Source organism: Micromesistius poutassou (genome assembly GCF_964030765.1).
Source record: "Micromesistius poutassou genome assembly, chromosome: 4".
Lineage (NCBI taxonomy): Eukaryota > Metazoa > Chordata > Actinopteri > Gadiformes > Gadidae > Micromesistius > Micromesistius poutassou.
Genome location: NC_140274.1, coordinates 20669341 through 20696225, shown reverse-complemented (window position 1 = coordinate 20696225; position 26885 = coordinate 20669341). Strand labels below are relative to the sequence as shown.

General features: G+C 40.6%; 1 protein-coding gene and 1 long non-coding RNA gene across 2 annotated transcripts in view; both read right to left on the bottom strand.

The window, feature by feature from the left end:
• Nucleotides 1–587: 587 nt before the first annotated feature.
• On the bottom strand, nucleotides 588–3123 carry LOC311341797. The gene is made up of 2 exons (XR_014633358.1): nucleotides 2985–3123; nucleotides 588–1976 (listed from the first exon to the last, which is right to left on the bottom strand). It is a non-coding gene; the product is annotated as an uncharacterized lncRNA (long non-coding RNA).
• Nucleotides 3124–3204: 81 nt separating this feature from the next.
• Nucleotides 3205–26885, bottom strand: part of LOC311341754 (uncharacterized protein) — a 29216-nt gene continuing 5535 nt past the window's right edge. The window contains exons 6-17 of the mRNA XM_084466551.1: nucleotides 16029–16301; nucleotides 15007–15276; nucleotides 14611–14721; nucleotides 8202–8303; nucleotides 6661–6710; nucleotides 6499–6551; nucleotides 6089–6315; nucleotides 5460–5710; nucleotides 5228–5353; nucleotides 4978–5116; nucleotides 4827–4881; nucleotides 3205–3257 (exon numbers count right to left, since the gene is read on the bottom strand). Coding sequence (XP_084322677.1) covers nucleotides 3227–3257; nucleotides 4827–4881; nucleotides 4978–5116; nucleotides 5228–5353; nucleotides 5460–5710; nucleotides 6089–6315; nucleotides 6499–6551; nucleotides 6661–6710; nucleotides 8202–8303; nucleotides 14611–14721; nucleotides 15007–15276; nucleotides 16029–16301 — 1688 coding nt within the window. The 3' untranslated portion in view covers nucleotides 3205–3226. The remainder of the gene's footprint in view (nucleotides 3258–4826; nucleotides 4882–4977; nucleotides 5117–5227; nucleotides 5354–5459; nucleotides 5711–6088; nucleotides 6316–6498; nucleotides 6552–6660; nucleotides 6711–8201; nucleotides 8304–14610; nucleotides 14722–15006; nucleotides 15277–16028; nucleotides 16302–26885) is intronic.

Genomic DNA, 26885 nt, shown 5'->3' with positions numbered 1-26885 from the left:
TGGAAGTAAACCTTACACAGGTTTACTTATAGTAGTTTCCCATATTTATTATCCATGTAGTTATCCAAGTCATCTGGACAGGGAATAGAAGTTTGAGATTGTGTCAAATGTCCATTTTATTTAAATTTGGTTTACCAGTGTTAAACTCAGGAAGTACATTTTTTTTATTTCAGTATTTTGCTGATTCTCTTAATTTGTCTTTCAGACTTTGCATCTTTAAGAATTCCGACATTCAGTAGCGGACAGAGGAGCCGTCCTGGTGAGCTGTCCTCATCTCTGCCCCTTGAAATGCCTACTAGTGACGGGATGCTGGGTGACCCTCACTACAAATGCACCTGAGCTCACATTTCTACCCAAAGATCTTTAGAGAAACCATAAAAAACGTTACACATGAATCTACCGAAGAGTCAATGTTGACCCAATAGCTTTACACTGATGTATTGCATTATAGAATGGTGCTGAATTCTATTAATGTGATAATATTTACTATATTAAACATATTTATTGATATTGAATGTATTGGAAAGAAAGGTATAGAAATATGTCAAACAAATGAAGCAAGAAAGCCGCCTTTTCCACAAAAAAAATTTATTTTGCCACTAACCGACGTCTGAACATTCCTGGCTCAGGCTAATGTTACAGTGAAAACCCTGCAGGGGGATATTGGTTATTGGCAGGTTATACTCAAATAGCTTGATGTTTATGAAGTCACTTGAATAATTACAGTATTGGTCATGACCATGTTAACATAATATATAAAATCTTTTATTTTTTATAAAACACTACTCGCTGCCTCTTGGGGAAAATGAGAAATGCTGAATAAACCTTCTCTATTTTGCCCCAAACAGACGTCTTAACATTCCTGGGTCAGGATAATGTTATGATGAAACCCTGAGAGTGGGATTTTTGTTATATCCATTTTAATTTTTGTTACATCCAATTTTATGTATAATATATATAAAAAAAACATGATATGAAACAATAAAAGCTGCCTCTTGGGGGAAATGTAAAAAAAAAAAAAAAAGAATAAAGTCATTGTGGACTATTAAAAATATCAAGATAAGCGTATTATCCTTTGGCATAATGTCAACTTGTTTTACAAATTCCTTGATCATAACCATACAAAAATTACTTCAAAATAAAATGTTACAAAATTCCTAGCTATACCTGAATACAGGAGGTACCTGAGGGGAACAGCTTAGTACACATGTACTAGCACAGGAAGGCGGTCCTATTCTAAACATGATAGCAACAATTACTATACAGAGTCAAGACAACAGAACAACTGAATTGCAGGACTGACTCAATGAGTCCATCTTTGTAATTCCAATAAAACATACATTTAGTTGCCTCAGGAAAGCAGGGACATGGTCAGATGTTGTCATTTGGCCAGGAGGACCAGGAAACATTCACAGAGCTTCACTGTTTCAATTTGGTCCATTGCTTGTTTTGGTCAATCTTCATTGTTTCTTTCAATGGAGACATCTACTGCACTATAGGCTCTGCAAGTAACTATTATAGAATGAACTATATAGCTAGCCTGGGTACCAGACTAATCTGTGTCATATATTTTATTTGCTCTCGCGTATGCGTCTAGCCCCCGTCTCGTTCAGACAGATTTCCAGCAGACCTGGCCCAGGTCATTTACATTTATGGCATTTAGCAGACACTTTTATCCAAAGCAATCACAAGCGTTTATCTAATATGGGCGGGTTTGATACGATCACTGTACAGAGGAGAACCCAAGGTTCAGGCCATTGAGGAATTATCCTAAACAATGCAGATGGCTGCCGCTGATTTGTCACACACTTCGTTGCTCTGATTGGTTGTTGGTCTATCCAATTGTGTCCAGTTTTGGCCCATTAATAACAGCCCTTGGAAATCTAATATTTACTAAGAAGTTCCACACTACAATGCATTTGCTTGGTGGTCTGGCGGCGTCAGGTTACCGTTCATCATGCCTGAGGAAGCAAAAACTGAAAGGAAATGAGTACACATCAGTATACTTCAGAAAGCAGTTACAACCACAAATAATTGAATTGAATATCAAAGCAAACTAACGCCTGAAGAATCATTCCACATCCCCCCAACCCTCTATCTTGTTTCACATCGTATCACTGAAGTGAGATTCACTTTGAAAATATGCAACCTCATGGGGCATGGCGTCCCCTCTGTTGGGAGTATAGCTCTGGACGTTTAGTGTAGAGCTCCCTTTACACCAGGCACATAACGAATAAACAACATGAAAAGCAAGAACAACTGGGGGGAAAAAATTGCGTCAACTATTTACAGAGTTTACTATGCGAATATGTGCCATTTTCACACCGGTGAAAAAAGCGAATGGATTTAACCTCATGTGGTAAGGACAAGTTTTGTGGTTTGACTCAAAATCTATGTATTTAGAAGATTAAAATATAATGGAGCTTCACTTTTGAATCCAACTTGCAAGTGTAAAATAGTGTGGCGAACGGTAGTTGGCTGATGGGGGATAATGATTTGTGGAAGTGTCTCTGTTGGCTTTTGGAGACGTTAGTTTTCTAAGTTTTTGGGGGTTGCTTCCCTGTTCAATAACTAAAAGTAAGCCAATCCCACGTTGGTATCCAAAACGAAAGCAAAAAATTGGCTTATAGCACTGACCACTGTCCATATGATACATCAACTGATTTACTATCAGTACAGAAAATAATGTGAATGTAGTTTACTACTATGGATGCAATAGGACTGTGTGTGGACGTAAAACGTAATATTAGTACCGCCATTTTATACAACTTGTGACCAGGGAGATTAGTGACAAGGTGAACCACCACGAAAGTACCTTTTTGTACTGGATAATTCACAGGCTGAATCAGTCAAAAATCCACAATAGATTCTAAATGTATGTGTAGTAAAATCACATTGCATGATTTTTTATTAGGGGAAAAACTCTAAATGAACCATTGCGTTCAACATGACAGGATCTTCAGACTTTGGGTGAAGTACGTTACCTTTCAATAACTGACGAGTCTCACACGGTAGGTCCTTCATGTCCTTCAGACCGCTCAGCAGGTCCTGTGCTGTGGCCTCTCCTGGTATTCTGCACTTCCACCGCTCCAACATCTTCATTTTTTGCATGTTCACATCTATTTCCCCTGCCTTGATGTCGTCCAGATCTGTGGTGCTCAGGTCCAAGTAGATGCCCACCCGCCCCCACTCCTGTCCCAGTGTTTCGGCCACCTGCAGGAGCTGCTTATTGGTCAGAGCCTGCCCTCTGTTTGTGTCTGGAAAATGGACACCATGGTTATTCATTAATTTGATAAATAAACTGGGAACATTTCCTACTTAGGTTCTACTCAAAGTGCATGCAAACTTGAGAGATATTGAAACTTGAAGATATTATATGCATACCTGCAAACTAGTCACCTTTCAGCGAAATTCGCCGTTTTCAACTCAAAATAGGTCATTTACGTGAATCGTATAGATCCGAAGAGTTTTTGACCGACCGACCGACCAACCAATCAACCAACCATAGACTGTATAATAACCAGGGGTGCACATAACTGGTACGCAAGTACACATGCACGCCCATAATCAGCGATGCGTAACGTCATTGTGCCACTACAGCGCTTTTGCGTAACTCACCGGCTTTTGCGTTACCCCCGACCCCCCCCCCCCCCCCCCTGTCAACAATCCTGCCCGACCGCAACTAAACACTCTACCCCCCCCTTATCATTAATTAATTAATTAATCACCTTTATCATTATCAAAACGACGCTACGTGTGGAGTGCATACCGAACACCATCTCCTGGTACTCAAATGAGTAACTCACTAAAAAAGTTATGTGCACCCCTGATAATAACCGACTGTATAATGAGCGAGAAACAAGTTTGCTATCTTCACAATAAAAAAATCTTTGGCCAAATGACTCCACGTTCCACATTCCATGTTCCACGACCACCAATCACTATCAAGATATACCACAGCGTGCGTTTTTTTCCCCATCGTTCCAGTCCTGGAGTGGACTGCTCAGTCGTAACTGACCAGTTTCTGGGTCAATAAATGTGCCATTTTTACCATAAGAAAATGTTGTCTTTTCCCTTTATTTTCTTCTGGGAGTACACCAGAATGCTTAATTTACATGTTAAAATAGCAAAATTTGGCTGGGGGGGGATGCCCCCAGACCCCCCCTACAATGGTTTAGTTTGTCACCTTTTTCAACCCTTATGAGTTTGCAGGTATGTATATGTCATTTCTGCCACTGTATATGTCATTTCTGCCACTAGGGGTTGTGTAATAAAACATCTTTCTCAGACAGAGAAAGATCTCAGTACTTTTAATTCAGCCTTGGGTGAAATCGAAGCGTAGTGTCTGTGTGCTTCCACCTTTAATGAATGAATGCCATACGCACTCCCACGGCCGGGACACAATTCTTATAGGGGGTAACTACATTCACCGGCTTCCTCCATCTTCTGCGCCACCTTTTTAAATAAATGGCCGTTTCTCGTTTTCCGACGGCGACAACAACACGACTATCGTCTCCTTCTACTTCCGGCTCACGGCCCCGGGAAAAGATCTCGAGCATGCCCAGAACGCAATTCAACGCATAATCCAATTTGACTCTGTACATGCACACTTAACTCGACTATGAATCGCATTATCTAGGGGTCTTAATTCGACTATAAGTAACCCAATTCGATTCGATTTTAGCTCGGCTAAGGTGTATACATGCATCTTAATAATCCAATCATAGTTGGACTCAGCCAATAATTCGACTTTCGAGTGTCATGTAAACGCACTGACTGAATGATCCAAAAAACACAGTACTACTAAGAAATGTGTGAAGTGATACCTTTTGTTTTTTTCCTTGGCTCTGGTTCCTCTGGTTCCTCCTGGCGTTCCCAGTCCTCTAGGATTTGCCATGAAAAACATCATCACATAGTCTTACGATAGTCTTATGAAACCAGAAAAAAACACAAAATTCAATTGTGTACATCTGTTACCTTTTGTGATTTTAGCATTCCATAATTTCTGGTCAAAGTCTGGGTCCATGAGAAACAATTTGAAAGGGAGATGATGCGGTTCAAAGATTGCTTCAAAGAAGCCCTTCAGCCTTGTTCCTTCAGTGATGAATTCTATTTTCTGTGTGCGTGCACACACACACACACACACACACACACTCTTAATGGACTGCACTTTTCATTGCAGGATTAGGTACATGAAAATGAGATTAAATGGGTTCACAACACATACCGAAGGTTCAATTTCCCCTTCTGGCTCGCTTTTGAGGTGGTAGTACTTCTCTTCCAGCCTACATGTGGGCGGTTTGTCAATCTTGATCCATTTCTTAATGGAAGAGGCCACCTGTTCTTCAATAGCCTGCACACAGGAACAGGATGTGCAGGGACAAATGATCAGAGAAGGAGAGAGGGAGGAAGAGTGAGAGGGGAAAAAAAGAAGAAATTTCGAGATCTTAGTCTATCACCAGGATCTCAGAGTCGTTGTTCGAGGCCAAAAACACGTGGAAGCAGAATTGTTCTTGATGGTACTGCTCCTTGTAAATCAGCACCGCCCCGTGGTGATTCTTCTCCGGACTGCTCGGATTGATGGGACCCACGGGAGAAAGCGAGGACACGCTCCATTTAACATGGCTCGCCGTGAAGTCCACCGTCGACTCAATGTTGCCATGTTGTTCCTTTACATGCAGAACACTGAAGCTCAGATCATGCTCAGGTCCTGTGGAAACGTTAGCATAACATAACATTATTCTAGCCTGTTGGGTAATAGCCAGTGATAATAGCCAAATGATAATAGCCAGTATGTACATAAAATATCATAATTCAGAGTGTAATTCATGCAAAAGTAAAACGTATGATTGTTTGATTTTCTTTACGGAAAGTTTGACAGAGCAATATCTGAAACATGTAACAGAAACAGAAATCCCACTATCAAAAGTCCCTCTCTCTCTCACCAATAACTGTAATTTGGAGCATCCCGTTCAAGACATTACGTCATTGAAAGAGAACTCCTGGGAACGAGGTTACCAAAGCTGACATGCACACAGAGATTCAGTTTTCGGCTCATTAATCCACCCCCCTCTTCTTATGTTCTCACCAGCAAGGCACAGAGAGTGTGGGAAATGGATAAACTTAAGTACAGATGAATCCTTGTTGACCACATCCACATCATAAATCGATCCAGCAGGTCTCCAGGAGTCCTTGAGGAACTTAGAGTATTTGGACCAGGACAGGACCGAGTAGCGGACCAGAGCCTGCTCCGACACTTCAAACACCAGACCTGTAGCCGAACACTCATAGGTCCCCTCGCCTTCCAGCTGTATCCTAACACACACACACACACACACACACACACACACACACACACACACACACACACACACACACACACACACACACACACACACACACACACACACACACACACACACACAACAATACAACAGATTCTGTATGTGGTTGGGACCATATTATTCTGATAACCCCATGGGACCGAATGTCACTCACTGGAAGCTCCACTTAGAAATCCTTGTTGGGGTAACCTTCTCATACTCAGGACTCTTTAAAAAGCAGAAGCAAACAACAATAAAGAGCAATACAACTTATTAACTTAACTTTAAGGTCTTTATGTAATGTAAATAAAAAGGTATTTATTTTGTTGAAATTCACCTGCTGAGCTGCTTTGCATTTTTCACAATGTGACTTGAAGTGCATCTTCTCTGTAAGAATAAATAATTACTGTCAGTAACAGAACCGACAGCATGTCCAGTGTAAGAGTAATGTGTACATTAAGCCCTCCAATAACAGTTGGCCTCATGATACACTTATTGAGGTGACTGACTGAGTGAGTGAGTGACAGACAGACAGTGGTCAGTGGAGCTCTGGTGTGGGTTTAATGTATATTATACAGTATATTGTACTGTACTGTACATATACACTGTTGTGGTCACAGCAGTCTGCTGTGTTTTCCTCCTCCTGGGTCTGCCACTCTCCCTGTCTGTCTCACTTCACACCTGGCCCTCATCTGCAATCATGCTCACCTGGTCGTCATCTCCAATCAACTCCCCTTCATAAAACCTTGGATTCCCTGCTGTCGGTGCCAGATCGTACTACGCACTACAGTGGTAATGATACGTGCCTGGTTCCAGTAAATCTTGTTACCTCGCTCTTGTCTCTTGTTGCTTTTGACCACAACCTAACTCTGTTCCCCTCTGCCTGCAGCTATCCGGATCACTCACTCCAGCTCGCCTGCCTCACTCTCCCCCCGGCTTCCTCATCCTCTACCTGCTCCTCCACCTCATTCAATAAACCCTCTTGCATCAATTCAACACCGTTTCTGTCTGCTCTTGGGTTCAGCATCGTTTATCGTAACAATACACATGTATATATACAGTATGTTGTACTGCACTGTATATTATACAGGTTAAACTGACTTAACATAGACTGTATTTTATACAGGTTAAACTGACTTAACGTAGGCTGTATATTATACAGGTTAAACTGAATTAACATAGGCTGTATATTATATAGAATAGACTTAAAATGTATATTAAACAGTAGTGTTTCCCTGAAGTTAGGGGGCATGAAGCCATCGACATGTGACCGACGGCAATGGACAATTACTGTAAATAATGCGTAAATGTTACATATTAGGCCTTTAATATATGAAGGATTTTATTATAGACGTGTTTCATGTATATTTTAACTGATGAATGTTGGATTGCATCAAAGACCAGGAGGGTTTTATCGTTTAACAGCCAGTTAAGACTGCTTCATTGTGCTACTTTTACATCAGTCTTTTGTAGAATAATATGATATTATGTACCCTGTGTTTTTTGTCATCTAGAACTGACTTAACAGTAAAACTCACAGGAAAAATACTCACTACTTCTCTCTATGGAAGTTCTTCTACAAAGTCCTGCAATATCTTTTATATAAACGCTGCCTTGTTGTGCTACCAATTAAATCAGACTTTGTATTATATTATTACATTATGTAACATGTGATCCAAAAATCTAATAATTTTGAGAACTTCAAATAAAATACGAATCAATTAATTAAACGTGAATTACTGGTTACTGGTCAGTAACCAGTAATCCGCTGACCAGTAATGTTTTTCGTTATATGGCAACTAGTCCTGCCTTTTGAAATCATGTAACTTTATTGAAAACCACCTTTCCCATACACATGTGTAAAATTGCATGACCTACCTTTACCACAGGGGGGGCGTGACAGATTAAGTAGCTCAGGAGGCAGCTCAGGAGGGAAAGCGGTCCTCAACCTCACTGGTCCCAACGAGCTTCCTGGTGCTGCTAAAGATGAACCAAAATGAAATATCATTAAATCAAATTTGTGGTTTGGAACGGAAAACATTGGGATTTTGTCTTCAGGAAGATGATTCATTAGATTAGTTTGGGTGACTATTTCACTTGCATGTGGAATACCCGGTTGGAGAACAACACATGGGTGGGCTGGACCAGATAACCTTCACACTGCTGCTGGTGCTCCTCAATAGTTAGCTAGTGAATCTGCTGCTCTTCTAAACCCCCTCCTTTCTTAGGCGGATCCAGTAAATATGACTCCTTTTGGTTTTTACACCTGCTTTTGAGTTGTTCAACTCACTTTTGAACAGTGATGGGCAAATTACTTTGAAAAAGTAACTAATTACAATTACAAATTACTTCTTAAAAAAGTAATTGAGTTAGTAACTCAATTACTCTATTATAAAAGTAACTAATTACTAGGAAAAGTAATTTTTGCGTTACTAAAACAAAGTAATATGTCAAAGAATTCGGCTTTTTAGAAGCATGTTTCACACGCCAGTTTCATAGAGTAGAACAGCATAGAGAGATAATTAACCTTAAACAAATATCCTTTGCCATGGGGGGGGGGATATGAACTTCAATAATTCAATTTATTGCTCATCAACATAATATTTATTGAAACTGACACATCACTTGTGGTCAGATGCTTCATTAGATTTGAGTTGCTCGCGGCCGATGTGGACAAACGCTTTCCTCCTGAGCATAACGTGCACTTCAAATACAAGTTCTTCCCCTTTCTCTCAACGATGGTGAAGTAGTGTTTATATTTCCACTTGCTAAACGCCCACTTTCCCACTTTATCCTCCTCTTCTGTACTCGCCATTTCTTCTCTGTCTATCACTTTGGTTTTACCGGTCGAAAGTTGTGTGTGTGCGCCGCACAGAAGCTACGTCGGTTTGTGTGTAAAATAAACTCCTACAAGGATTCGTCAATGATGTCACGCAGCTATACATCGTCAAGTCAGTTACTTCCTTGTTCCATATCCGCAAAACATGACCTGTCTTATCCTTGGTATTTATCGAAACCGTGTTGTACTAGTGTGCTCTCTACTCTGCAGCCCGCTTATGAAGTGAGGAGGAGGAAAGGAAGAAAAGAAAAAACAATAGCCTAGAACTCATGCTGGCTGCAGGCTTTTTTTTTTTTTTTTCCATGATCGCGCTGGGGCCCCGATTTTAGTAACGGACTAACGGCAACACAAGTCATGTTAGTAACGGAAACGGCGTTAGTAACGCTGGATAAAGTAATTAATTAGATTACAAATTACAGAGGAATGTAACGGCGTTACGTAATCGCGTTTATTCTAACGGCGTTAGTCTCAACACTGCTTTTGAATCACTGCATGACAACTCAAAAAATATTTAAGTCGTGGGTATGATCAAAACAAGCCATTAGAATTTGTATCCAAGAATCCCAATCAGATATTGCAGAAATCCACACACCTTTGACCTTGTTTAAAAAATGATGATGTGGTCTTATTATGTTATTACATTATATACTTTTTAACTGGTGTTTGTGAAATTTATTTTGACAGGGAAGAACTATGATGTTATGCAGGTAAAGTTCTTTATTAGACTTATTAGACTTCAACTCACCCAGCGTGCTGTCACTTTGGGTGAAATTAAGACAATGAATCAGAATTTCTTCATTGTAGAATTGGTATCACTTTCCTCCTGTTATTAAAACCTTTAAGAATTATATAATTTTGTACTTTTTGATAACTGAATGAATGTTAATAATTTCTAAAAAAAAAAAATAATAATTTAAAAATACATTCAAATTACAACTCACCGCTCAAACAGATAAAGGTTTCTGACTCAGGGTGGAGCATAGTTCAGGGTGCCTATATACAAAACGATGGCTGTCTATAGAGCCAGAGCCATCGTTTGGATTATATTCATAAACAATAGGCCAATTACAAAGTACCCTTCCTTAATAGCATAACTACTATTGATTAATTCATTAATTAGACAGGAGACATCTCAGCTTTAGAAGTATATCCCACTAGGTCAACAACAGTAAAAAGCAGGTAAAGAACTGCGTGGTCAGTGGAGCTCTAGTGTGGGTTTAACGCACACAGACTGTATATTATTGTTATGACCATGGGTCATTTGAGTCTGTATTTGAGTGTGTTCTCCCTCCCTACCAGAGGGAGGTGCTGTTCTCCCTGTGTGTGTGTGTGTGTGTGTGTGTGTGTGTGTGTGTGTGTGTGTGTGTGTGTGTGTGTGTGTGTGTGTGTGTGTGTGTCTCTCTCTCTCTCTCAGTTACAGGTGGTGGCGGTGATTGGTGGGGAGTGGATCAGTCACACTTCAAAAGGACTGTCTGCTGAGGATGACAGCCCCCCCTCCTGATTCTCTAACCCTGAAGCAAAACTATCAAACTGTCAAATAAACCTTATATTTAGGACTGCAACAAAAAACTTGGTTTCCCTGGTCATCTCTGGGAGTTGGGAAAGGGGGGGGCGGGTCGTAACAATACAGGTTAAACTGACTTAACATAGACTGTACATTATACAGGTTAAACTGACTTAACATAGACTGTACATTATACAGGTTAAACTGATTTAACATAGACTGTACATTATACAGGTTAAACTGACTTAACATAGACTGTACATTATACAGGTTAAACTGACTTAACATAGACTGTACATTATACAGGTTAAACTGACTTAACATAGACTGTACATTATACAGGTTAAACTGATTTAACATAGACTGTACATTATACAGGTTAAACTGATTTAACATAGACTGTACATTATACAGGTTAAACTGACTTAACATAGACTGTACATTATACAGGTTAAACTGATTTAACATAGACTGTATGTTATATACAGGTTAAACTTATTTAACATAGACTGTATGTTATATACAGGTTAAACTTATTTAACATAGACTACATAATCCAGATTAAACTGATTTTCATGTATGAATTGGTGGAAACAATGAGACTTTCTTTCCACCAAAAAGGTGCCTACAAAACTAATACACGAGTACTCATTGAGATTTAGACCTTGTTTTCTATTAGTTTATTGGTATTTCTGCTGTCCCTAATACTACTCTGAATTATTTCTATCAATGAATTTGAGCAGCCGTCTTCTCTGGGGGGAAAAGCAACAACAGTCCTTCATTCTGCTCATGATCATGTTTTGATTCAGAGTAGGCATGGAGAGGAGGGGCTATTCAGACGGGTCTCCTGTCAGTGTGTTGGAGAGAGAGAGAGCGAGACTGAATCTGTGCTGCTGAAGCTCTTCAAGGAAATATGATTTTACCCATTTTAAATGTTTTTTTTGTTTGGAAAACTATCAATCGCAGATGGTGTCGTTCTCTCGGACGGATAAAAAAAATAAAAACGACATGTCTTTGACGTTGTTTAAAAAATCAGGTCTTATTATGTTATTATATGACACGTTATTATCATTATTATCTGGTGTGTGTGAACTGTATTTTGACAGGAAAGGAAACATGATATAGAGGGTTATGTTACTTATTACTCCTAAAACTAGGAGACTTAAGGCCCATTCACACCCTACGGTAAATACGGATACGGACGCTTTCGTCCGGTCCCGGAGGTAATTTCGTCCGTCAGTGGGTCCGTTGCCTCTGAGCTTACGAATCCGGAGTGCTCCTGACGAACCGGAGCAATACCACCGAGGCAGCAGTATAGAGTCAGTCCAACCATTCACGAAAATGGAGAGAGAGTATGTATATATAGTTTGTATTTAACGTTTTATACTTATATTATACTATATACCTGACCTTTTTATTTTATTGTTCACCTGCTAAATAATTTTTTTTACTCAGCAAAATAATGTAATTAAAAAAATCACTTCAGTTTACTTCTAGTAAACCAAATTGTTTCAGTGTTGGATCAAAGTGCCACAAAAAACTAGGGGTGGGAAAAATAATAGATTCTTCGATGCATCGCGATTCTCTCTAGAACGATTCCGACTTGATGCAGAAAAATTAATAATCAGAAACAAATTTAATAAAAAATAAATATATACAGCATATATATATATATATTTTTTTAAATTAAATTTGTTCGCCTGCTGCAGAGCGCTACAGAAAACTCCTTTCTGCCTGAATCGAATCAAATCGTGAGGTGCCCAGAGATTCCCACCCCTACAAATAACCAAGCTGAGTTCCCTACATGACCTTAGTTCCTCCTATTACACATTTAAGAATTATATAGTTTTGTACTAACAAATTGATAACTGAATGAATGAATAATTCCTTGGAAAATAATTGAAAAAAACATTAAACTAACAACTCGCCTATCCGAGCAGGAGTTGGGGTCAGACCCAGGGTTGAGCATAGTTCAGGGTGCCTCTTCGTCAGATAATCAACCATCACCCTACTTGTCTCTCCCCTTTCTCCATCAACTTATCAATGAGACAACGTGCTTTGTCTTCTCTGGTCATCTTCTCCTCTACAGTCTTCTTCTCCTCGTAATTCAACACATTTATCTCCAAAAGGTAATGCAGGAGATTGATGACATCGTAGTCCGACAACCAGTGTTGGGAAGGATACTTTTAAAATGTATCCAGTTACAGAATACAGAATACATGCCCAAAAATGTAATTTGTAACATTTTCCGTTACATTGCTCAATCTGTGTATTGTATGATTACTTCCACATTGAATTGCATTTGTGCAGTATGTGTAGGAATGCGGCATTAAATCCTGCTTACTAAACAAGCCTATTCTGGTGTGTTCTTCTGTTCCAACTGGCTGAATGTGTTAGGCCCAAGTCTCCCTGAAAGTGCACTAGATTATATAATTTGCTATAGAGGAGCAAAGACTATAAGGGTATGTTTATGAAAGAAATATGACCAACAGATGAATTGAGAGAGAGAGAGAGAGAGAGAGAGAGAGGGAGAGGGAGAGAGAGAGAGGTACACATGTGTGCAAAGATCGTTAAATCATTGGACAAAAAGGTCTGGGGTGGGGTAAAGCATTAAATTAAAATAAAAAAGGGGGGGGGGGAGGGGGGGGAAGCGCCGGTGAAAGTAAACAATCATGATATCCAGCGTGATATCCATTGATCTGCTGACCGGACCGGTCGAACTCCTTCTCCCTCATCCTGATGCGGAATGTGTTAAATGCATCGGCATTTTAATGTGTGTTTTCCAGCATACGTTTTATGTGGGCGTCTGCCCAAATATCCAATAGACATTCCGTCTCCTCTTTGCTCCATGTTGAGCCACGACTCATTTTCACCCGACGGTCCGACAATGTGCTGCTAATCGATCCGACAATGTGCTGTTACCGCTAATCAAACAATAATTCCCATAATGCGTGCAGCTGAGCAGGTGCCTGTTTAGTCCAATGAGGCGTATGATTTTTAGAACAGGATCGGACGAGGTGCGTTCGCTTTCACATCTCAAGCGAACCGCACCAGGGTTTGTTTGGAAGCAAACCAAGACCACCTCATTAGGGAGGTCTCGGCCAGCTGATTTGGTGCACACACCAAAGTGAGGTGGTTGCATTCACACCAACGCAAACGTACCGAACCAAGGGACCAAACTCGTATAGTGTGCACTATTAAACACTGTTGGTGCGAAAACACACTAGAGAGTGAATAAACTCATGAGACAGAATTATTGTCACGTAATCTATGGATTTCAACAATGTATCTGTATTCTAAATACCAACTATTTAAATTGTACCTGTAACGGAGTACAGTTACTTATAATTTGTATTCTGAATACATAACGCCGGTACATGTATTCTGTTACTCCCCAACACTGCCGACAACATGTCGTCTAATTTAGAGTGAACCCTTCCAAGTTCTGAAAGACAAATCAAGAAAAAAGGCATATTAAATAAATTAAAGTTTTTTTCTCAGCCAAATAATCTCTGCATGTTGGATTGCATCAGAGACCAGGAGGGTTTTTAGTAGTACAGCCAGTTAAGACTGCTTCATTGTGCTACTTTTATATCAGCCTTTTGTATTATAATATGATATTATGTACCCTATGTTTTTAAATGGTATGCACAGACTCTTGTGGGTTCCAGAAAATGTCAACTTCCAGAAATAGTTTATATTCGAAACTATAGTCATGCAAATGATTTATGTTCGAAGTAAGCCATGGTTTTAGAATTTGTATTCCAGAATCCCCATCAAATATTCCAGAAGCCACACATCTTTGACGTTGTTTAAAAAAGTAGGTCTTATTATGTTATTATATGATATATTATTTATCTGGTGTGTGTGAAATGTATTTTGACAGGAAAGAGCTATGATATAGAGTTACTTATTACTCCTAAAACTAGGAGACTTAAACTTACCCAGCACGCTGTCCGCTTTAGCCATTTTGAGGGGCAGAGACGGGGACATCAGACCAGGAGGGCTCCACTGGCTGCTACCGCTACCCCAGTCCGACCAACTCCCACCAAACCCTGAAAGACAAATCCAGAGAATTTGAAGATGGCATTAATTAATTTTTTTTACTCAGCAAAATAATGTAATTTAAAAAATCACTTCAGTTTACTTCTGGTAAACCAAATTGTTTCAGTGTTTGATCAAAGTGCCACAAATAACCAAGCTGAGTTCCCTACATGACATAAGTTCCTCCTATTACACATTTAAGAATTATACAGATTTGTACTAACAAATTGATAACTGAATGAAGGTTAATAATTCCTTGGAAAATAATTGAAAAAAACATTAAAAGAACAACTCGCCTATCTGAGCAGGAGTTGGGGTCAGACCCACGGTTGAGCATAGTGGGTACCTCTTCGTCAGATAGTAAAGCATCATGCTACTTGCTCTCTCCCCTTTCTCCATCACTGTATCAATGAGACAACGTGCTTTGTCTTCTCTGGTCGTCTTCTCCTCTACAGTCTTCTTCTCCTCGTTACTCAACACATTTATCTCCCAAAGGTGCCACAGGAGCATGATGACATCGTGGTCCAACAACATGTAGATTAATTTAGAGCAAATCCTTACAAGTTCTGAAAGACAAATCAAGAAACGTATTTATCAACATTACCTAAACTTCTGTGTGTTCATCTTAATTCACAGCCTACATACATAATGGACAATATTTAAGATTTTGGGTGACATTATACGATTGGCTGTCTGGTGCAGATATCGTAATCTTTGATGTTCTTTTGTAAGACAAGGAGTAAGAATGTATTGTTAAAATAAGATTGTGTTAATGCATTATTATCGCACTAATTTTAACAGTACGAGTTTATAGCAATAATAATAATAAAAAGCGGTGATTAACGGGGTCTGAGAAAAATGAAAAGTCAAGAACACACTAATGGAAGATATGGAAGATATAAACATGACATATAATTATGAAGGAAATATGTTGACGAAGATGTCTCCCTTAATGCCATACTATGCCATACGGCTTTGAGGTGAGTGGGCTGCAGAGCAATGGCCGAATGTCATGTTCAGCCTGGTCTAATCCACCACCGAACCCAGTGTCGCCTTCTCAAGCAATTCACGTCATGATCCTAGAAACAACTATGCCTCAGACAGGGGCGGGGCTTTTTTTAGTCCCAAAATCAAACAACACACATCACACACACCACACACTTAAAATATGCAGTTTATATGTGATTCTAGGCCCCTGCAGGTGAAGTGGTGCATTACGCTTAACAGCAATTACTTTGACACTGAAACTTCAGCAAATGAGTTGCTGAAAAAACTTAACACACATGTTAAGGGAATTTTATAAACATGTTAAACTCACTGATCCGAGCAGAAGTTGGGGTCAGACCCAGGGTTGAGCATAGTGCAGGGTACCTCTTCGTCAGATAGTCAAGCATCATGCTACTTGCTCTCTCCCCTTTCTCCATCACTGTATCAATGAGACAACGTGCTTTGTCTTCTCTGGTCGTCTTCTCCTCTACAGTCTTCTTCTCCTCGTAACTCAACACATTTATCGCCCTAAGGTGCCACAGGAGCATGATGACATCGTGGTCCAACAATATGTAGATTAATTTAGAGCGAATCCTTACAAGTTCTGAAAGACAAATCAAGAAACGTATTTATCAACATTACCTAAACTTCTGTGTGTTCATCTTAATTCACAGCCTACATACATAATGGACAATATTTAAGATTTTGGGTGACATTATACGATTGGCTGTCTGGTGCAGATATCGTAATCTTTGATGTTCTTTTGTAAGACAAGGAGTAAGAATGTATTGTTAGTGTAGATTTATCTTAAATACCAGCTGTTCTTAGATATGACAGTTTTAAAGAGAGTAGAAAAGAGCCGAAAAGAGCAAGGTTATGAAACTAAACAACTAAGAACCGCCCTCTCCCTCTTTGCTCCCTCGCTCCCTGCGTTTATAGTCATAATAATAATAATAATAATAAATATAGTTGCCAGCAACAATAACGGGGTCCTACGGTATGACAGCCACCAGCCTAGCCACCAGCCTAGCCACCAGCCTAGCCATCAGCCTAGCCATCAGCCTAGCCATCAGCCTAGCCGCCACATATACCATGTGCTCCAGTACTGGCCTCTTGTCAAGCCAGCACCTTCCCCCTCTGCCACAACATGAGACTCCCCTTATATAAGCCAATAAGTCCCAGGTGGACTGATTGGGCCATACCAATAACAAGGGGAACTTCCCTGGCCAAGGCACCTTCTGCCCCTTAGTGCGCCAGAAGTCCAAATACCACATTAAATATGTGTGGGGAGAGACAGTGAGAAGGGATTTTCACATTCTCACATGACCGTATGACCGACAGTATGACAGTTTGACCGACAGTATGACAGACAGTATGACAGTATGACCAACAGTATGACTGTATAACCGACAGTATGACTGTATGAACGAAAGTATGACAGTATGACCAACAGTATGACTGTATGACCGACAGTATGACAGTATGACAGACAGTATGACTGTATGACAGTATGACCAACAGTATGACTGTATAACTGACAGTATGACCGTATGACTGTATGAACAAAAGTATGACTGTATGACTGTATGAACGACAATATGACAGTTTGACAGTATGACCGACAGTATGACCGTAGACTGCCAAGGGCAGATTGGAGTATATTTTGAGAAATATAAGTCTTTCCTATTTGGAGGTATGGTGCCTTAAAAACTGGTTTTCCAGCAGTTAACATATCAAAACAATCACCAACCATGTTTCTAAAGCCTACAGTGTCAAAATCCACTGTCAAACGGATGTTTGCGAAATAACGTGTGTACCCCTTTAAGGCCCAGCCTGCATTGTAGAGAGGCCATGGTTCAGAAGGGAGAACTTCAAACTAATGTTTTTTGGTTGTTTTTTCAGATATAGTCTTCAAATTTGGCATGGGTATACTATGGAATCTCCTCTTAATAGCCACATTCAACAGCTGGGCCTAGGTCTTTTGGATGCAATGTTGGAGCTGTTTAAACATGTTGTAGAGCTGTATACATATGCATGTATTTCACTTTAAAATACATATCTCTGCCATCTTTTGCCTTATTGCTATTATTTGATCACCCTATAGTCCCACAGTGACCTGGTACATGTGTGCCAAGTTTGGAGCTTTTCCCACTTTCAGCACCAAAGAAGTTAATGTGTGGGTGTTTGGTCAAGTTGTGGTCACTGCACTATATCCCAATGGTCTGACCATATGGGTTGCAATGTGAAAGTTGTTCATCATGAGAAATGGTGCATGTATACCAAGTTTCATACAAATTGTACCTTCCTAGTGGTAATGGCAGCCTGTTGAAGTCCTGAACTTCAAGGCCTTGTTATAGCGCCACCTATGTGTTATTCTGGACCATCTTTTGATTCCTTTACTAACTTTATGAGTTCTACAAGCCTGCCAATTTTTATAACTTTTGGAGCCAAAAAGTCAGGATAAAAATAATAATAAATATAGTTGCCAGCAACAATAACGGGGTCCTACGGTATAACAGCCACCAGCCTAGCCACCAGCCTAGCCACCAGCCTAGCCACCAGCCTAGCCATCAGCCTAGCCATCAGCCTAGCCATCAGCCTCGCAGCCACATATACCATGTGCTCTAGTACTGGCCTCTTGTCAAGCCAACACCTTCCCCCTCTACCACAAAATGAGACTCCCCTTATATAAGCCAATAAGTCCCAGGTGGACTGATTGGGCCATACCAATAATAAGGGGAACTTCCCTGGCCAAGGCGGGGTTAACCTTCTGCCCCCTAGTGCTCCGGAAGTCCAAATACCACATTAAATATGATGTGAGGGGAGAGACAGTGAGAAGGGATTTTCACATTCTCACATGACCGTATGACCGACAGTATAATAGTATGACCAACTGTATGACAGACAGTATGACAGTATGACAGACAGTATGACCAACAGTATGACTGTATAACCGACAGTATGACTGTATGAACGAAAGTATGACAGTATGACCGTATGACTGTATGAACGACAATATGACAGTATGACGGTATGACCGACAGTATGACTGTAGACTGCCAAGGGCAGATTGGAGTATATTTTGAGAAATATAAGTCTTTCCTATGTGGAGGTATGGTGAGCTTGGTTGGTATGGTAATATGCATTGGTATGCCTTAAAAACTGGTTTTCCGGCAGTTAACATATCAAAACAATCACCAACCATGTTTCTAAAGCCTACTGTGTCAAAATCCACTGTCAAACAGATGTTTGCGAAATAACGTGTGTACCCCTTTAAGGCCCATCCTGCATTGTAGAGAGGCCATGGTTCAGAAGGGAGAACTTCAAACTAATGTTTTTTGGTTGTTTTTTCAGATATAGTCTTCAAATTTGGCATGGGTATACTATGGAATCTCCTCTTAATAGCCACATTCAACAGCTGGGCCTAGGTCTTTTGGATGCAATGTTGGAGCTGTTTAAACATGTTGTAGAGCTGTATACATATGCATGTATTTCACTTTAAAATACATATCTCTGCCATCTTTTGCCTTATTGCTATTATTTGATCACCCTATAGTCCCACAGTGACCTGGTACATGTGTGCCAAGTTTGGAGCTTTTCCCACTTTCAGCACCAAAGGAGTTAATGTGTGGGTGTTTGGTCAAGTTGTGGTCACTGCACTATATCCCAATGGTCTGACCATATGGGTTGCAATGTGAAAGTTGTTCATCATGACAAATGGTGCATGTATACCAAGTTTCATACAAATTGTACCTTCCTAGTGGTAATGGCAGCCTGTTGAAGTCCTGAACTTCAAGGCCTTGTTATAGCGCCACCTATGTGTTATTCTGGACCATCTTTTGATTCCTTTACTAACTTTATGAGTTCTACAAGCCTGCCAATTTTTATAACTTTTGGAGCCAAAAAGTCAGAATAAAAATAATAATAAATATAGTTGCCAGCAACAATAACGGGGTCCTACGGTATAACAGCCATCAGCCTAGCCATCAGCCTAGCCATCAGCCTAGCCATCAGCCTAGCCATCAGCCTAGCCATCAGCCTAGCAGCCACATATACCATGTGCTCTAGTACTGACCTCTTGTCAAGCCAACACCTTCCCCCTCTACCACAAAATGAGACTCCCCTTATATAAGCCAATAAGTCCCAGGTGGACTGATTGGGCCATACCAATAATAAGGGGAACTTCCCTGGCCAAGGCGGGGTTAACCTTCTGCCCCCTAGTGCTCCGGAAGTCCAAATACCACATTAAATATGATGTGAGGGGAGAGACAGTGAGAAGGGATTTTCACATTCTCACATGACCGTATGACCGACAGTATAATAGTATGACCAACTGTATGACAGACAGTATGACAGTATGACAGACAGTATGACCAACAGTATGACTGTATAACCGACAGTATGACTGTATGAACGAAAGTATGACAGTATGACCGTATGACTGTATGAACGACAATATGACAGTATGACGGTATGACCGACAGTATGACTGTAGACTGCCAAGGGCAGATTGGAGTATATTTTGAGAAATATAAGTCTTTCCTATGTGGAGGTATGGTGAGCTTGGTTGGTATGGTAATATGCATTGGTATGCCTTAAAAACTGGTTTTCCGGCAGTTAACATATCAAAACAATCACCAACCATGTTTCTAAAGCCTACTGTGTCAAAATCCACTGTCAAACAGATGTTTGCGAAATAACGTGTGTACCCCTTTAAGGCCCATCCTGCATTGTAGAGAGGCCATGGTTCAGAAGGGAGAACTTCAAACTAATGTTTTTTGGTTGTTTTTTCAGATATAGTCTTCAAATTTGGCATGGGTATACTATGGAATCTCCTCTTAATAGCCACATTCAACAGCTGGGCCTAGGTCTTTTGGATGCAATGTTGGAGCTGTTTAAACATGTTGTAGAGCTGTATACATATGCATGTATTTCACTTTAAAATACATATCTCTGCCATCTTTTGCCTTATTGCTATTATTTGATCACCCTATAGTCCCACAGTGACCTGGTACATGTGTGCCAAGTTTGGAGCTTTTCCCACTTTCAGCACCAAAGGAGTTAATGTGTGGGTGTTTGGTCAAGTTGTGGTCACTGCACTATATCCCAATGGTCTGACCATATGGGTTGCAATGTGAAAGTTGTTCATCATGACAAATGGTGCATGTATACCAAGTTTCATACAAATTGTACCTTCCTAGTGGTAATGGCAGCCTGTTGAAGTCCTGAACTTCAAGGCCTTGTTATAGCGCCACCTATGTGTTATTCTGGCCCATCTTTTGATTCCTTTACTAACTTTACGAGATCTACAAGCCTGCCAATTTTTATAACTTTTGGAGCCAAAAAGTCAGGATAAAAATAATAATAATAATAAATATAGTTGCCAGCAACAATAACGGGGTCCTACGGTATAACAGCCACCAGCCTAGCCACCAGCCTAGCCACCAGCCTAGCCACCAGCCTAGCCATCAGCCTAGCCATCAGCCTAGCCATCAGCCTAGCCATCAGCCTAGCAGCCACATATACCATGTGCTCTAGTACTGGCCTCTTGTCAAGCCAACACCTTCCCCCTCTACCACAAAATGAGACTCCCCTTATATAAGCCAATAAGTCCCAGGTGGACTGATTGGGCCATACCAATAATAAGGGGAACTTCCCTGGCCAAGGCGGGGTGAACCTTCTGCCCCCTAGTGCTCCGGAAGTCCAAATACCACATTAAATATGATGTGAGGGGAGAGACAGTGAGAAGGGATTTTCACATTCTCACATGACCGTATGACCGACAGTATGACAGTATGACCAACAGTATGACAGTATGACTGTATGACCGACAGTATGACAGACAGTATGACTGTATGACAGACAGTATGATTGTATAACTGACAGTATGACCGTATGACTGTATGAATGACAGTATGACCGTATGACTGTATGAACGAAAGTATGACAGTATGACCGTATGACTGTATGAACGACAATATGACAGTATGACAGTATGACCATAGACTGCCAAGGGCAGGTTGGAGTATATTTTGAGAAATATAAGTCTTTCCTATGTGGAGGTATGGTGAGCTTGGTTGGTATGTTAATATGCATTGGTATGCCTTAAAAACTGGTTTTCCGGCAGTTAACATATCAAAACAATCATGTTACTAAAGCCTACGGTGTCAAAATCCACTGTCAAACGGATGTTTGCGAAATAACGTGTGTACCCCTTTAAGGCCCATCCTGCATTGTATTGAGGCCATGGTTCAGAAGGGAGAACTTCAAACTAATGTTTTTTGATTGTTTTTTCAGATATAGTCTTCAAATTTGGCATGGGTATACTATGGAATCTCCTCTTAATAGCCACATTCAACAGCTGGGCCTAGGTCTTTTGGATGCAATGTTGGAGCTGTTTAAACATGTTGTAGAGCTGTATACATATGCATGTATTTCACTTTAAAATACATATCTCTGCCATCTTTTGCCTTATTGCTATTATTTAATCAGCCTATAGTCCCACAGTGACCTGGTACATGTGTGCCAAGTTTGGAGCTTTTCCCACTTTCACCACAAAAGCAGTTAATGTGTGAGTGTTTGGTCAAGTTGTGGTCACTGCACTATATCCCAATGGTCTGACCATATGGGTTGCAATGTGAAAGTTGTTCATCATGAGAAATGGTGCATGTATACCAAGTTTCATACAAATTGCACCTTCCTAGTGGTAATGGCAGCCTGTTGAATTCCTGAACTTCAAGGCCTTATTATAGCGCCACCTATGTGTTATTCTGGACCATCTTTTGATTCCTTTACTAACTTTACGAGTTCTATAAGCCTGCCAATTTTTATAACTTTTGGAGCCAAAAAGTCAGGATAAAAATAATAATAATAATAATAATAATAATAAATATAGTTGCCAGCAACAATAACGGGGTCCTACGGTATAACAGCCATCAGCCTAGCCATCAGCCTAGCCATCAGCCTAGCCATCAGCCTAGCCATCAGCCTAGCCATCAGCCTAGCCATCAGCCACATATGCCATGTGCTCTAGTACTGGCCTCTTGTCAAGCCAACACCTTCCCCCTCTACCACAAAATGAGACTCCCCTTATATAAGCCAATAAGTCCCAGGTGGACTGATTGGGCCATACCAATAATAAGGGGAACTTCCCTGGCCAAGGCGGGGTTAACCTTCTGCCCCCTAGTGCTCCGGAAGTCCAAATACCACATTAAATATGATGTGAGGGGAGAGACAGTGAGAAGGGATTTTCACATTCTCACATGACCGTATGACCGACAGTATAATAGTATGACCAACTGTATGACAGACAGTATGACAGTATGACAGACAGTATGACCAACAGTATGACTGTATAACCGACAGTATGACTGTATGAACGAAAGTATGACAGTATGACCGTATGACTGTATGAACGACAATATGACAGTATGACGGTATGACCGACAGTATGACTGTAGACTGCCAAGGGCAGATTGGAGTATATTTTGAGAAATATAAGTCTTTCCTATGTGGAGGTATGGTGAGCTTGGTTGGTATGGTAATATGCATTGGTATGCCTTAAAAACTGGTTTTCCGGCAGTTAACATATCAAAACAATCACCAACCATGTTTCTAAAGCCTACTGTGTCAAAATCCACTGTCAAACAGATGTTTGCGAAATAACGTGTGTACCCCTTTAAGGCCCAGCCTGCATTGTAGAGAGGCCATGGTTCAGAAGGGAGAACTTCAAACTAATGTTTTTTGGTTGTTTTTTCAGATATAGTCTTCAAATTTGGCATGGGTATACTATGGAATCTCCTCTTAATAGCCACATTCAACAGCTGGGCCTAGGTCTTTTGGATGCAATGTTGGAGCTGTTTAAACATGTTGTAGAGCTGTATACATATGCATGTATTTCACTTTAAAATACATATCTCTGCCATCTTTTGCCTTATTGCTATTATTTGATCACCCTATGGTCCCACAGTGACCTGGTACATGTGTGGCAAGTTTGGAGCTTTTCCCACTTTCAGCACCAAAGGAGTTAATGTGTGGGTGTTTGGTCAAGTTGTGGTCACTGCACTATATCCCAATGGTCTGACCATATGGGTTGCAATGTGAAAGTTGTTCATCATGACAAATGGTGCATGTATACCAAGTTTCATACAAATTTTACCTTCCTAGTGGTAATGGCAGCCTGTTGAAGTCCTGAACTTCAAGGCCTTGTTATAGCGCCACCTATGTGTTATTCTGGACCATCTTTTGATTCCTTTACTAACTTTATGAGTTCTACAAGCCTGCCAATTTTTATAACTTTTGGAGCCAAAAAGTCAGAATAAAAATAATAATAATAATACTAACGAATACAATAGGTTTCCTACGGATTCCGTAGGACCCCTAATAATAATAATAAATATAGTTGCCAGCAACAATAACAGGGTCCTACGGTATGACAGCCACCAGCCTAGCCACCAGCCTAGCCACCAGCCTAGCCACCAGCCTAGCCACCAGCCTAGCCATCAGCCTAGCCATCAGCCTAGCCATCAGCCTAGCCATCAGCCTAGCCATCAGCCTAGCCATCAGCCTAGCCATCAGCCTAGCCATCAGCCTAGCCGCCACATATACCATGTGCTCTAGTACTGGCCTCTTGTCAAGCAAGCACCTGCCACAAAATGAGACTCCCCTTATATAAGCCAATGAGTCCCAGGTGGACTGATTGGGCCATACCAATAATAAGGGGAACTTCCCTGGCCAAGGCGGGGTTAACCTTCTGCCCCCTAGTGCTCCGGAAGTCCAAATACCACATTAAATATGATGTGAGGGGAGAGACAGTGAGAAGAGATTTTGACATTCTCACATGACAGTATGACAGACAGTATGACAGTATGACCAACTGTATGACAGTATGACCAACTGTATGACTGTATGACCAACTGTATGACTGTATGACCAACTGTATGACCGACAGTATGACAGTACGACCAACACTATGACCGACAGTATGACAGTATGACAGACAGTATGACAGTATGACCAACAGTATGACTGTATAACTGACAGTATGACCGTATGACTGTATGAACAAAAGTATGACTGTATGACTGTATGAACGACAATATGACAGTTTGACAGTATGACCGACAGTATGACCGTAGACTGCCAAGGGCAGATTGGAGTATATTTTGAGAAATATAAGTCTTTCCTATGTGGAGGTATGGTGCCTTAAAAACTGGTTTTCCGGCAGTTAACATATCAAAACAATCACCAACCATGTTACTAAAGCCTACTGTGTCAAAATCCACTGTCAAACGGATGTTTGCAAAATAACGTGTGTACCCCTTTAAGGCCCATCCTGCATTGTAGTGAGGCCATGGTTCAGAAGGGAGAACTTCAAACGAATGTTTTTTGATTGTTTTTTCAGATATAGTCTTCAAATTTGGCATGCGTATACTATGGAATCTCCTCTTAATAGCCACATTCAACAGCTGAGCCTACGTGTTTTGGATTCAATGTTGGAGCTGTTTAAACGTGTTGTAGAGCTGTATACATGTGCATGTATTTCACTTTAAAATGCATATCTCTGCCGTCTTTTGCCTTATTGCTATTATTTAATCAGCCTATAGTCCCACAGTGACCTGGTACATGTGTGCCAAGTTTGGAGCTTTTCCCACTTTCACCACAAAAGCAGTTAATGTGTGAGTGTTTGGTCAAGTTGTGGTCACTGCACTATATCCCAATGGTCTGACCATATGGGTTGCAATGGGAAAGTTGTTCATCATGAGAAATGGTGCATGTATACCAAGTTTCATACAAATTGCACCTTCCTAGTGGTAATGGCAGCCTGTTGAAGTCCTGAACTTCAAGGCCTTATTATAGCGCCACCTATGTGTTATTCTGGACCATCTTTTGATTCCTTTACTAACTTTACGAGTTCTACAAGCCTGCCAATTTTTATAACTTTTGGAGCCAAAAAGTCAGGATAAAAATAATAATAATAATAATAATAATAATAATAATAATACTAACGAATACAATAGGTTTCCTACGGATTCCGTAGGACCCCTAAATATAGTTGCCAGCAACAATAACGGGGTCCTACGGTATGACAGCCATCAGCCTAGCCATCAGCCTAGCCATCAGCCTAGCCTCCACATATACCATGTGCTCTAGTACTGGCCTCTTGTCAAGCAAGCACCTACCACAAAATGAGACTCCCCTTATATAAGCCAATGAGTCCCAGGTGGACTGATTGGGCCATACCAATAATAAGGGGAACTTCCCTGGCCAAGGCGGGGTTAACCTTCTGCCCCCTAGTGCTCCGGAAGTCCAAATACCACATTAAATATGATGTGAGGGGAGAGACAGTGAGAAGAGATTTTGACATTCTCACATGACAGTATGACCGACAGTATAATAGTATGACCAACTGTATGACATACAGTATGACAGACAGTATGACAGTATGACCAACAGTATGACTGTATAACCGACAGTATGACCGTATGACTGTATGACTGTATGAACGAAAGTATGACAGTATGACCGTATGACTGTATGAACGACAATATGACAGTATGACGGTATGACCGACAGTATGACTGTAGACTGCCAAGGGCAGATTGGAGTATATTTTGAGAAATCTAAGTCTTGTGGAGGTATGGTGAGCTTGGTTGGTATGGTAATATGCATTGGTATGCCTTAAAAACTGGTTTTCCGGCAGTTAACATATCAAAACAATTACCAACCATGTTACTAAAGCCTACTGTGTCAAAATCCACTGTCAAACAGATGTTTGCGAAATAACGTGTGTACCCCTTTAAGGCCCATCCTGCATTGTATTGAGGCCATGGTTCAGAAGGGAGAACTTAAAACGAATGTTTTTTGATTGTTTTTTCAGATATAGTCTTCAAATTTGGCATGGGTATACTATGGAATCTCCTCTTAATAGCCATATTCAACAGCTGGGCCTAGGTGTTTTGGATGCAATGTTGGAGCTGTTTAAACGTGTTGTAGAGCTGTATACATGTGCATGTATTTCACTTTAAAATGCATATCTCGGCCGTCTTTTGCCTTATTGCTATTATTTATTCAGCCTATAGTCCCACAGTGACCTGGTACATGTGTGCCAAGTTTGGAGCTTTTCCCACTTTCAGCACCAAAGAAGTTAATGTGTGGGTGTTTGGTCAAGTTGTGGTCACTTCACTAT